The 14815-nt window shown below is 42.6% G+C and overlaps 1 protein-coding gene across 1 annotated transcript in view; it reads right to left on the bottom strand.

Moving 5' to 3' along the window:
- Nucleotides 1-486: 486 nt before the first annotated feature.
- Nucleotides 487-14815, bottom strand: part of cdh22 (cadherin 22) — a gene marked incomplete at both ends in the record, with an annotated part of 94446 nt that continues 80117 nt past the window's right edge. Inside the window, 3 exons of the mRNA XM_080001026.1 lie at nucleotides 487-1064; nucleotides 9841-9942; nucleotides 11160-11309. Of these exons, the coding sequence (XP_079857152.1) occupies nucleotides 487-1064; nucleotides 9841-9942; nucleotides 11160-11309 (830 nt within the window). The remainder of the gene's footprint in view (nucleotides 1065-9840; nucleotides 9943-11159; nucleotides 11310-14815) is intronic.

The following is a 14815-nucleotide window of genomic DNA, read 5'->3' as shown; positions in this document are numbered from 1 at the left end:
CTTGTGGTGTGCCAGCAGTACCCCCTTTTTGAAAATTTACTCGCAGTGTTTTTCGCCTGTTTAGGGAAGTTGATTGAATAACTCTTTGTTTTCCCACATCATCACCTCAGCGCTTGAAAAACCGAGGAGAGGAACTCGGAGGAAAATAAAAAGCTAGCATGTGAACGGAAGGGTAGAAAGTTTAATATATATATATATATATATATATATATATATATATATGTATATATATATATATATATTCTCCGAAGTAAGAAAGTTCTTTACCAAAGTTGAGTTCAAAGCCTGACACTGCTTGGCTCTTTCTTCAGCGAGAGGAGGAGGAGGAGGTGATCTGTCCTTATGGAGAAGAGTCCTGACTTTTGATGATCTGAGAGGATGGGAGGAGGATGGAGAGAAGGAGTACTAGGAGGAGGAGGAAGCCAGAGGAGTCTAAAGGTCTCCCTCTCTCTCACTGAAGAAGATGAAGAGGAGCTGCGCTAGGTGCTAGGACCCCCCCTGCTCCTCCTCCTCGGGGTTCCCCGGGGCATAGTAGCCCGCCAGCTGCCTGAAGCGCGGCCCCCAGTCGCTGAGGTAGGAGAAGTCCTGCTCCACCTCAGAGGTGGTGGACAGGGTGTGGATGGAGCTGAGCGACAGGGCCGGCGAGCCGCAGCCCTCGAAGGCGTAGGTCTGGAAGGAGTCGTAGGGCGGCACCGACAGGTCGGTGTCCGCCTGCTCCACCTTCTTGCGGATGTAGCCTTTAAAGAGGGAGAAGTCGGACATGGCCGTGGCCACGGTCGAGGCCACGGTCCCCCCGTTCGGCCCCACATTGGCGTTGCCGTTCCACTGTGGCGGCGGCCGGAGGTCCGGATGTCCCGGTCCTGCCAAGCCCGCCGGGTCGGAGCCTTTGGCCTCAGGGAAGTCGTAGAGGTTCCTCAGGGCGGACATGTCGTAGGCCTGCGTGTCCTGCTCGCCGCCGCCCTCGTCATTGTACTTGATGACGTTATCCCGCATGTCCTCCTCATCCTCCGCCAGGCGATGGGCCTTCCGGTGGCGCTTCAGTGTCAGGATCAGCAGGACCAGGACTAAATGAAGGACAGGAAAGCAAAGGTGGAGAAAAACCGGAGGAGAGAATTAAAATCAGTCAAAAGATCAATTCGTTCATTGGAGTCGTGAGATCAAATCAGTGTCGTGTTTCGAAGATACTGGCTCAACAGCAGTGAGAAGATCGAGGCCAATAAACGACAATTCAGTTAATTTACCTAAATATATCGATATGACCAGACTGAAGGTCCATCTACGATAAATCAGTCCTAATAATCAAGTATTTCATTGAATAATCAAAATAATCCAATTTCTGCACCTGGGAACATGGGCCTATTTAAGAAACAATTATATACAACAAAGTTCGCTTCCACTCACCGAGTCACTTTTAAGGACAGAGACAAAATAAATCTTACATTAAAAATGCATGAGCATTGATTTTGCACGGCCCGATTGCCTTGTCCAGATATATGATTCCAACACTCTGGAATGAAGGAGTCCAATTCATCCCTCGATACTTAGCCACAAAATAGACTTTGAGAAACAGAACAATTATGGAGGGATATGGCTTGCTATCTTGAGTTATGTGTTGATTAGAAAAGGGAAACAATCAAGATTGATCACTAAATGGACTAATGAGACAGGAGGAAAACAAAGACAGTGATCCAGATGAATAAATGAGCATTTAATCCCAGCACAGTTATTTTAATTACTGCCTACGTTTCAGATCAGACAAGTCTGGTATGGCCTTCATCGCTACTCCTCTGGGGATCCACCCCTTTTCTGCTCTGACAGATCAACAAGGTTCGTCTGCAGTTTGACAACATCACACGTCACTTCCAATAACAACAATCAAACCATAACACGGGTGCATATCTGTTATTATGGTAACCGTGGGAAACTGGAATAATGCACAGCGGTGACGGTGATATAATTTTTTTGCAGAATACGCAGACAAGCAGGGAAGCAGATGGCTGTTGTACACTTAGTGGATAATTATAATAAATAATGCCCATTACAAACAGCTATAAACATAATTACAGAGATAATTGCCAGCCAATTGTACGTGCATGTATTACATGGGAATACATGTGAGTAATTTAATTCATTATAATATTAACACATTATAATTATTTAAAATAAAATAATAATAATAATAATAATAATAATAATAATAATAATAACAATAACAATAACAATAACAATAATAATAATAATAATAATAATAATACATTTGTTAATTTTTTCATTATTATTATTTATAATTTTTTTAAGCTAAGCAAAGATGCAGTATACAAACTGTTTATGAAGTATTGCAGGATTATTATAAAGTAATGTGTTGAAAAAATTCGTTTAGCAACACATGAAAGTCAAGGTCTTGTAAGGCCGTACTAGTATTGATTTTCACTTTAAAGGGAAACTCAAAAGTTCACTTCACAAATTGAAAATTGCATGCCATATCAAATTTGAGCATATTTCTTAAGCATCCAGCTACAATTGAGTAAAAAAAACAAACATCTATTGCTATGAGAAACAGTATATTTTTGTTTTCGGAACTGCTGGGCGTGCACAAAGTGCACAATCTTGCCAGCCATCCCAGATTGGCAAGAAGACGCTTGGATCTGGCACCAGTTTCCCAAGCAGTAGCAAATAATGCTTTAAAGCTGCAATTTAACCTCAACCATGATGGACGTAGAATAACCCCAGCATGAGTGAGAAGTGATGTACACCGGAAAGAGTGTTGAAATAATACTGCTGTGGCTAAGAGGGAACCACTGACTAAATACTGCCAGTGATGTTTGCTGATTCTGGTGGAGATGGGACCTGATACTCAGTGGTGTGGTGTAGTGCAGGGAATACGCAGGGAAATGGCATATACCTACTTCTTTTTCAGTCTGCATTGCATATAGCCATGTCTAAATGCCATCTTATGCGCATCATTCAGTCGTGTCTTGCAATAGCCAAATCATGAGAGGCGGTCCGTGCACATGTTCCCATAGGCACGGGAAGTGAGGTGCTGAGGGTGCTGCAACACCGCTCATTTCTGGATGCTCCTTCAGCTTACTGTTTGCACTGCACTGGGTTATCCTTTACTGGGCCGCTTGAATAAACATTTTTGGGCAAAAATTAAGAGTATAGCCACTTCTCCAGGCACCTCTACTGATACAGGTGGAGATGGGAGTGCAAGAACACATGGATTTGTTGCAAGTGATTCAAATCTCTAATGATTAGGGACAGAGATGAAATGTTCCTACTTCCTTCCTGAACTTTTGCAGGTTTCCTAGGGGCAGGATCTGGTAAATGGACTGCATTTTATACAATGCTTTCTAATCTTGCGACTTCTCAAAGCGCTTCACAATACGTGCCTCACATTCACCCATTCACACACACATTCAGATAGATGGTGGCGGCAGCCGTGCAAGGCGCATACCTGCTCATCGAGAGCAGTTAGGGGTTCAGTTTCTTGCTCGAGGACACTTCCACATGCTGCCAGGAGGAGCCGGGGATTCGAACCAGGAACCCTTGGATTACTCTGATTACTGGCCGACCTGCTCTAACTCCTGCGACACTGTCTGCCCCTGATCTGGCAACTCTGTTTACAGTTCAGGGGGCTAGTGGTTGGAGAGGTGATGTGAGAGAATCCACGATTGGCTCCAACACTGCGCTCCAGTTGAAAAAGATTTAAAGCGCTAGCACTTCGGTGCACGGTGGTAAAACTCTTTAGGAAAATTGTTGATTCAATGCCCTGTTTAATGAGAAATTGCATGTCTTTGTGGGCCATGTCTTTAAGTGTACCCAGCCAGACAAACAGTGTTGGTAGAAATCAAGCATAAGTACAAACATGGTCCGTTGGGGATACCTAACTTAAGGTTCAAAGCAATTCGTTCGGCTGCATGTGTGTGTTCCTCTACACTACGTGGTGGTGGTTCGGCCACGCACTTTGCTGTCGCTATTCCCATTAGTGCTGTGACAGCATTAGCTCCTGTAGCATTGTGCGCAGGCAGCGGGGGGCCGGCCCTCCACATTTTACTCCGTAATTCTGATCAAAGCCGCTCGCATTCCCCCCTGAAGACGGTAATAGGTGCAATCTGGTTTGTTCAACATGACAGTCCAACAAATAATTGCGGATGCTATTTCAATTTGTAGGAGAAAGAAAAACATTATTTCAGGGGGGTTATTTTAGAAAAACATTAAGGTGAAACGTGCACTCAGATGTGCTGAGTGTCGTGAAGTCAGTTTCCTCGATAGGTCTCTGAACATAATTGCAGAGTTTATCTGAGGAGAGAAATACAGACTGATATATTATAAACTCCCTGCTATTGGATCCTTTTGGGGATTCCCATTTCTCTATTTTTGTTTTTGTAGGTTTCACATTTTCAGCTGATCTGACACTATATTTTTGGTTATATACTGTATGACTTGGTCCAAATTTCCATACCTGTCTGTACTATAGACGGGGATAAAAGTGAAACTATGATTATAATTCAGTCATTACTTCATTTGTCTGATGGTGCTAACGTCTTGTGAATGAAAGAAGGGAGAAGTATAACTTTTCAAATTTTGCCGGGGACTCCCAGGGGCCTGTTGAAGGACCCCCTCGGGGCCCCCGGGCCCCCCTTTGAAAACCAGCCATTTGTATATCGAAAGAAAGAAAGAAAGAAATAAAGAAAGACAGAAAGAAAGAAAGAAAGAAATAAAGAAAGACAGAAAGAAAGAAAGAAAGAAAGAAAGAAAGACAGAAAGAAAGAAAGAAAGAACGGTGTTCGTGAAAGCCTTGTGTTGTCGGTTGGGCCTCCACTGAGTCCCGTGCGGTCCCCCGAGCCCACGTTGGGAAACCCCGGCACAGAGCTCAGTCTCCGCCGAGGGGGATCCTACAAGTCCGTGGTGCGCCTCCAAAAAAAGACCCCCCCCCCACAAACTTTCATCTTTGTTTTCCTCTTTGCGGTGTTAGTTCATTCCCGGTCTCCAGTGTCGAGCATATTCATCTGTACAAACGGCTCGTTGAAAAGGCCGGTAATTGCTCTTTATATCGTGTGAATAAGTGAATGAATAAATATATGGGAGGGAGAAAACGACCTACGGTACATTCCCTGTTTTTTAAAGAGCTGGAATGTGGAGCGAGGGAGAGAGATTGAGCTCTGGGGGTTCACATATTATCTGATAATGTACAATGGCTCTTTTCTGCTTTCACACTGTTTACGGGGGCTCCATGGGAGACGGGTGTCTCTATTCATTGCCTTTATTGTTATTTCCCTGTTAGAAGGGATGTTCATTCCCACGGGATCATTGAAACGTGCACGTTCCGCCTCCTGAATGCCAAGCGGGCGCTAAGACAATTACTCTCATTTCACCGCAAAGTGCTTTGACTCGGAGCGATTGAAGCCGCTGAACTCTGCCGTACATACTGATCAGCTGCTCCGCAAAAACACCTCATAATGAAGTTTGGGGCCAACTTTGTCGGTAATAACATTGTTTTTTGTTTTTTGTTGGCTAACAACAAAGACATGTTTTGTTTTGTTTTTTTATTGTCCCTCTCTCCTACAGGGGATTATGGGAGTTATTTCATTCTTTTTCTATTGTCTATTATTTTTGTCAAAGGATAAATCAGTAACATTCAATATGCATTATAATGCTAAATGCTTTGACTTTTTCTTGCCTTGGACTTGAAATTAGTCCTCAGTCATTATTTTCAGTTTGTGACTCGAAGATTCGTTTGTCGGAGTGACTCCCGAGCCCTTTGAACGTTTTGTTCGCGAAGAACGAATCGTTCACAAGTCTTGCATAACTGACTATTAGCGAGCCATAATAATAAAAACAAGCACAGTTCTACGCATTCTACGTGTGCAACGTTTCGTGGTTCACGGGGCCGTCCTCTCCTTCACCACAGACGGCGGTGTCCCCTTGGAATATTTCATCGTAAATATTGTGCTGTGGCAGCCAAAAAAAGAGGTTTGAGAAACACTGATCTATGCAGACATCTGAACTGTGAAACACAGCAATCTGTTTGGATTGGCACAAACAGCGGAACCGGCCTCTGTGGAACCTGCAACACAGAGTCATGTGTTGTAACCTACATTACAGCATGAGCAGAGCAGCCACCTACGCAGACCCACGCCGGCGCCCCGTGCGTACAGCTGTTTTCGATAGTGCTCCTGACAAGACGGTTAATTTACCCTTGGGCAGTGCTGGCTGCAGTGGCTCAGGGCTTGATCACGGCAGATGGAAGGTAATTGGAAGGGAAGAGTGCAGATGCTGCACTGGGCTGGGATGGATGGATTCATCACAACACGTCACGTGCGGGCCCTTAACCCAACTGATGGAATGGAGGGGCCGTTTATTTGTAGGGTTATTAGGCAGACATTTGTTTATTTTATTTTTTCAAATTTTTCTCATCATCCCAAACAATTAATATAATCGAAAAAAAGGGGCGGGGGCGGTGAGAGAGAGGGAGAGAGAGACCCAAGCTCGGAGGGGTGTGTGTGCATCACATGCAATTTTACAGAGAGTTGTTGGCCCCTAGGGGTGCCAGACTCATGACGGATTCGTTGGCATTGAACAGATCTTTGAAGTGACCACAGAGCTGGGAGTCACTCGGCCAAAAGAGTCGTTCTTTCGCGACTCGGCGACTGCATCGGGACACAGATGTTGAACCGAGTCACAGGTCTCGATGCATGAATGAAAACAGCCGTTTGCATCGAATCACGCACGCGCCTCGCAAGCCTCGCAGCCCAACAAGCTCAGGGAGTGGGCGGGAAAGAGAGAGAATCTTCCATTTGCGAACAGAAAACAACGACTGAGGATGAAATTTATGTGAAGAATAGCTGAAGGCATTTGACATAATTCATATTGAATGTTACTGATTTACTTTTTGCATTCCAACAAAATGAATTCCAACTGAATCTAACGAATGAAGGGTCCAAAATTTGACAAATTGATTTTACAGAGTCACTTGTAAAGAGCCAAATCTCCTAAAATACTTTTTTATCACTAGTTTACACTAGAGTTAGTGTCTGTGTGTGTGTGTGTGTGTGTGTGTGTGTGTGTGTGTGTGTGTGGTGGGCCGTGCAGTGGATGCTGTTGTTAACACAGTCACCACTGCGTCTCTCTGCGTTGAGCCTTTCCTATTATCACCACCAGATAGCTGTTAGCTGTTAGCGTGCAGCTGTCTGTCTTCATTCCCTGGGGCCCAGCCCCTTGCAGCCCCCTAGTTCCACACATATTAGGTACTGTCCACATGAGGACCGGTGGGGCCCGGGGACCCCCAGTTAGCCCGTCGCTCACCGGCCAGATGAGCTGCCCCACAGTCTCCACCGATTCTACCGATCACAATTAATCAGAGAGATGGCTGCTGCTCCAGACATCGCACACTCACCAAAATCCAATCGCTTTGATTTCCTTAACCCGCAGAACTCTTGACAAAAAACAACAAATGTTATGAATATTTGGATGAGAATAAAAAAACACAACTGTCTGATAGAATATACATGGCCCAATATAGAAACCCCCTCCCCCAAAAGAATAAATAAATAAATATCCAAATATTAAAATAACAAAAAAGCCAAATATATAAAAATACACAAAATGCACAAAATGTGATTCTATGCACAGGATAAATTAAATTAAATTAAAAGGCAACAGCTGGTGCTAAGTTTCAAATTCGGTTGCGATAGTAGGACCGTGTGCATAAAAAATGTATAAAGATTGATATTCTGTACAGGATTATTACATATATATATATATACACATTAACACGGATTATGATAATGGATGAGTTATTATTATGGTAGTACAGTCATTACAGTGTATACAATGTTATTACACTGTTATTACTTACTAAACCTGATGTCACCATTTTTCTACAAAGTATTTCTGTTTCATACACCAAATACACCGTTCTCAACCCTGTTGTTTAGTTTGTGTGGATATCACACAGATCCTACAGCACGGAAACTGCCAGCGCTCGGCTAATATAATATGTAATACAATATTTTATGGCGGCTCCGTCCCTACTCACATTTCTACATGAACCATTTTTCAGTGTTTTGTTGGAGCTTTTAAAACCTTGATGAATAAGTGATGCTGTGGTGCCTTTGGAGTTCACTCCAAACCAATATTGGTTCAATGGAGACGTGGCTTTGGCTCACCCTTGTTACAACCCCTATTTATAGATGAGAAAATAAATAAAATAAAATTGTTGTTTTTGGAAAAAAATCCAAAGTGAGGAGACAAAACATCCAGACAGCTCATCTCTCTTTTCACTGCCTGGAAAAAAAACCCCAAAACAAATGGTAGAAAAGTGCGGAGCTCATAAAACTTTGAGAGATGACAATAGAAAGGAACCATCTTCGCCTGAGAGGTTGTGCAGGTGCACGTGTATATGTCTTTATGTGTGCGCGTGTCTGTGTGCCTGTGCATGTGTGTGTGTATATGTCTCTATGTGTATGTGTGTGTGTGTGTGTGTGCCTGTGCATGAGTGTGTGTATATGTCTCTATGTGTATGTGTGTGTGTGTGTGTGTGTGTGTTGTGTGTGTGTGTGTGCCTGTGCATGAGTGTGTGTATATGTCTCTATGTGTGTATCTGTGTGCCTGTGCATGTGTATATGTCTGTGTGTGTGTGTGTGTGTGTGTGTGTGTGTGTGTGTGTGCCTGTCCATGCGTGTGTTTACAGTATATGTCTCTATGTAGGTATACTGTATGTGCCTGTGCATGTGTGTTGTATATGTCTCTGTGTGTGTGTGTATGTGCATGTGTATGTTTATATGTCTCTATGTGTGTGTGTGTGTGTGTGTGTGTGTGTGTGTGTGTATCAGCCGGTATCAGAGAATGTCTGAAAAGCTCCTCGTCTATTCCAAGCCTTGGCTCCTCCGCAGGGATACCAGTGCTGAGGCAGCTTTTTTTCCTCCCCCTCCCTCTCTCTCATCCTCCCCCATTCACTCCATTCTCCCCATCTCCGGTGGCGCTCTGCTGAATAAAGTGGCTCTACACCATTCAAACCTACATCGAAAATCATATTTACCCCCACTCAAACAAAAGCTCCCCTCTCATAAAAGCCCCCCCCCCCCCCCCCCCCCCAAAAAAAGTCTGAAAGGCTGAGATGAAAAATGCATGTATTTTTTATTACATTTGTCCCCCCACCCCCCGCTACTGCACACGCAATTTTAACGTTTTACGTCCGAAGGTCTCGATCAAATGTGGTCGATCACTTCAAGAAAACACTCAGCGACATAAATTGCTCGAGTTGCTGAGTCTGCAGCCACTTGCGGCTGATTGATCAACTTGATTCTTTGGAAAGCATCCATCCATCCATCCATCCATCCATCCATCCATCCATCCCTCCATCCCTCCATCCACCCATCCCTCCATCCATCCATCCATCCATCCATCCATCCAGCCATACACCTGTCTATTGTAACTCATCCATCCACCCATCTGTCTTACTCATCCAACCATCTGTCTAAGTCATCCATCCATCTACCCGTCTCACTCATCTATCCATCCATCCATCCATCCATCCATCCACCTGTCTAACGCAATGATTCTTTGGAAAGCATCCATCCATATGTGTAACTCATCCATCCATCCATCCATCTGTCTGAATCATCCATCCACCCATCCACCTGTCCAACTCATCCATCCATTCATCTGTCAAACTCATCCACCCATCCACCCATCCATCCATCCATCCATCTAACTCATCCAAAACACCCATCCACCTGTCTACTGTAATTCATCCATCCATCCATCCATCTGTCTGTCTAACTCATCCATCCATCCACCTGTCTCACTCATCTCTCCATCCATCCTTTCAACCCTTACCTATGAGGATGAGCAGGCAGACGAGCAGGGCTATGAGCGCCCTGGGGCTGAGGGCGGTGCTCATCACGTAGGCCGTGGCGTTGCACGACTGGATCGCTCCCTCTGCGTTGGAAGCAGAAGCATTAGCACGTTAGCATGAGAACGGTTAGCGGTCCTCCAGGCCCGGGAACATATCCAAACGTTCAAATCGCTAAAGCCGCCTTTAATACGGCAAAGTGGCGATAATCCATCTGAGCCCTCGTTTCGTTATGAGCAGGGCGATGGCGCTAGCTAGCTAGGCTTCACCGTTATGAACTTTGACGCCATTTCGCCTCTGGCCTTTTCAACGCGCAATAATGGATTTCCATTTAACAGCGTAGACGCCGAAACCTGAATCGAAACAGAGGAGGATGAGGAGGAGGAACTTCCTTCACACGTGTCTTTGTTCCCCAGAAGGTTGCCACCAGACGTCAACGGGACATCTAAATCCTTCTCCCTCTCCACTCACAGGGAAGCCCGGGAGTGGAAAAATAAAAATAAAAATAAACATGAGCACCGAAAGTCAAAGACCATCCTGTTAAAACCACCCGATGCAAGGAAAAACGTGCACATGTTGGGGCTCGGTTACACTTGCCGTTTCAAGGTGACCACGCCCATCTCACCCCACTGACCACGCCCCCAAACACAACTCAGTGGAAAGTCACCGACTGTGCACAGACGCAGTAAATCTAATCTTCAGATATCCAAATAAAAAAACGGTTTCCATCGCACCCGGCACCATCTCACCACAAAGAGATTTTAAAATTTGAGACCGGATCCCAGCTCGCATTCGAGTCAAGTCAGGACGCCCGGCCCCGCGATTCCATCCGGGGGCATCCCATCGCAAACGTCACATTGAAACGACAAGCCTAACCAAGCCCCAAGTCAAGATCCTGTGATTTGTCATATTATATAAGAATAATAATAATAATTATTATTATTATTATTATTATTGTTGCCCACTCAGCATTCACTGCAGCCTGGTCATCCTGGGAGGGGGAGAACCTCTTCTGTGGCCTCTTCTCAGTTGGACTTTGTACACCTTTGTGGGGTGTTATAACGAGATCAACTTTAGACTTTTGGGGGCGTCTTTCCAATCCCGCCGGTGCTCACCTTGAAACAATATAAAATTTGTCCCTTTTCGATTTTCACTGTTATTGTCTTTTCGCAGAAGTTGTATTTAAGAGAAACGTTGACAGACTCAACCGTCATATATTTTTCTATAAAACCCTTCTACTGAGGATGAGGAGCAAGATGAAGGGGGCGATTGTGTTTTTTTGTTTTTTGTTTTTTTTTTTCACCTGCGTCGCAGCCGCACACGTGGATGGTGAGCGTCCCGGTGGAGCTGAGGGACGGCGGCCCGCTGTCCACCACCAGGATTGGCAGGAAGTAGACGTTCTTCTCGTGGCGGTTGAACCCCGAGCGCTGGGTCTTAATGCCCGCCGTGTTGTCTGGGTGGGAAAAAAAACAACATATTTTTTCGTTAAGGAGCTCTGCTTTTAAAATGATCATGCAATGGGAATAATTTAAACTCCTCCTTATGAGAGTGGGTCGTGGCTCTACCTTTTTATATTTTTTCTTTCTTTATTGTCATAGAGGGGGTCGAGTGCAATCTGATTTCCGCGAGGCGGACTGAGTCGGAATTCGTGATAATTGCACACTTGACAGTGAAGTTGTTTTCCATTTGCTCCACAAGATGAAATAAAAAATGTTTTTCTGAAGTGTTATTGCACTTTTTTTCCCTTTAATATGGGGCACAATATGAACAGATAATAATCGAGGATAATAATCGTTTGTGTGTGGGATGGATAGGTAGGTGGATGAATGGATAGATGGCTGGAGCAGCTCACATCAAAATAGGCTATAATTAAAGTAAGAATAACGAAGTTATCAGAAGAAAAAATTTAAATAGAAAATGGCAATATGCCATCCTAAGAATTAATTACGGGATAGAATACAATTAACAAAAAATTAACAATAACCTATAAAAAATAAACGTAACAATGAACAAAAAGCCTAGAAATAAACAATGAACAATACAGACTTGGCAACTTAATGTTAGACAATGAATATAAACCTAAAAATGTACCAAAAGATGAACCTACTAACCAAAATAAATGAATGAACAAAATAACCCAACCCTCCCCAAAAAATAAGAAACAAGAATAACCAAAAACGAAATAGCAAGTCCAAGCTCAAACCCTCAGCTCAATCGTTACAGTCCAGTGGATTCCTGATGATCATCTAACATTCATGCTAAATGGGAATCAGGGAGAGAGAGAACACATGCAGCGCAGCATTTAGGGAGGAAGGGTGCGTTGCTTATATCTAATATAATCCCAGATGCTCCAGCAGAGCGCTGTGCATGCTTAGTACAGCAGCCGTCCATCTCCTGCTGCTGGCGTCCTGGCACATGTAGAACAAGCTTCATGTTTTGTATTAGCGGGAAGCGCCTGCACACTTGACGTTGTCCTTTTGCATTATGTATATGAGCAGCACGGTTTCCATATCTGCATTAGGTAAAACCACCTCTACCGTACGTGTAGGGACACGATCCACAGTGGAACCATTTGTTCTGGTGGACGACATTGAATGGAAACATGAGGGGAAATGGAGACAGAGACACACGTACCAAGTATTTGAAGTTTGGACTGTAATATGATATATATGTATGCAGATACAAATGAGACTAAACTAGATTAATCTATCCATCCATCCATCCATCAATCTACAGTATCTATCTAAATCTTATCTTATCTTTTTTCTTTCTTAAGACATTTCATTGCATATACTGTATGAATGAACGTACTGAATATGAATGTGACAAATAAATCTCTTGAATATCTACAGTATCTATCCATCTACAGTATCGCTCTCTCTCTCTCTCTATCCCTCTCTCTCTCTCTCTCTCTCTCTCTCTCTCTCTCCCTCTCTCTCTAAATTAAAGTGACCATAATGGCATGGGAAATGGAAAAGCAAAAAGGAAAAAAAGTGAAAAATGACATAAAGTCAAAACTGTACATATATTTCAAAAATAAGAAAAGGCGTGCCTTGATTCCCTTAACAGGCAGAAATCTTGACAAAATACAACAACAAATATCTGAATATGGTATGAACAAGAATCTGAATCCAAATCGGTTTAGTCATATACATTATTTACGTATAAAAAGGATTTGTCGTGGTGAGATTGGTGCGTTGGTGCACAGACAACTAGAAATAAAATATACAGAAAATAGCCAAATATAGAAAAACACCCCCCCCAAAAAAGAGACAAATATTTAATTATTATTATTTTAAATATTACACATATTAGAAATACTGCAAATATAAATTTTAGATAGAAAAAGACAATACCAAAAATTTAAAACACAGAATATACAAAGGCAATAGCAGGGGCCAAAGGTCAAGTATGGTTGCGAAAGTCGGACTGTGGGTATAAAGTAATATTCTGTACAGGATGAATAAATATATATACATTAATACAGGTATGATAATGGATGAGTTAATATGATGGTAGTACAGTTATTACAGCTTTACAATGTTATTACACTGTTATTACACTTACTAAACCTGAGGTCACCATTTTTCTACAACGAATTTCGGTGTCATACACCAAATGCACAGTTCTCAACCCTGTTGTTTTATTTGTTTGAATATCACACAGATTCCACAACACGGAAAGCGCCAGCAATCGGCTCATATAATATTGTATGGGGGCTCCATCCCTACTCATATTTCTACATGAACCATTTTTCAGTGTTTTGTTGGAGCTTTTAAAACCTTGATGAATAAGTGATGCTGGGGTGCCTTTGGAGTTCACTCCAAACCAATATTGGTTCAATGGAGAATTCGTGGCTTTGACTCACCGTCATTACAGGACAACACAACATATATGTATAAAAAACAATACATTTAAACATTAAAAAAATATATATCATATACACACACACATACACACACACACACACACACACACACACACACACACACACACACACACACACACACACACACACACACACACACACATATATATATATATATATATATATATACACAGTATATATGTGAGTGTGTGTGTGTGTGTGTGTGTGTGTGTGTGTGTGTGTGTGTTTATATATATATATATATGTGTGTGTGTGTGTGTGTGTGTGTATAGATTAGTAAATATAACCTGAAAATGTAAATACAGGTACTCCTCACTTAACAACCTACCTGTTCAACAACCGTTTGGACTAAGGACCAGCTCTCTAACCAGTCTGTATTGTACGCTGTGTACAATACCGTGGCGTCTCAGCGTCAAGCATCTCATCGCGCATCAACCTCTATATACTATATACACTATATATACTATATACACTACATATACACTATATATACTGAATACACTATATACACTATATACTGTATACAATATTTACTATATACACTATATATACTATATACACTGTATATTGTATGTGTATGTCTGTGTATGTGTATGTGTATGTCTCATCTCATCACCGTTCTCAGTCTCAGTCTCGTTCCTGCAGTCTGTCAGTATTCACTACACTAGCGTTCGCAATGGCCATGCGCCCTCACTGTGAAATAACACTATATTTATTATATATACTATAATACTATATATATACACTATATATATCAGCCATGCCCCCTTACCGTGAAATTACACGGGCCCTCCTTAACGACCAATTCGCTTAACAACCTGGTCCTAGGAACAGAACTCGGTCTTTAATGTAGCTGAATGTCCGAATGTAGCTGAATGTTATTCTCCCTTGTAAGTCGCTTTGGATAAAAGCGTCTGCCAAATGACTAAATGTAATGTAATGTAATGTTAAGTGAGGAGTACCTGTATTGCAGCCAAATATAAATATTTTGTATAATAAATATTTTTGGCTGGCATTCAGTACAATTTACAACTTGAGTAGTTTTAAAATCCGATAGGTCGAGACTGATT

This window comes from Zeus faber, assembly GCF_960531495.2.
Source record: "Zeus faber genome assembly, chromosome: 5".
Taxonomy (NCBI): Eukaryota; Metazoa; Chordata; class Actinopteri; order Zeiformes; family Zeidae; genus Zeus; species Zeus faber.
Note: the sequence above shows the minus strand (reverse complement) of the source record. Positions and strands in the feature narration are given on the sequence as shown.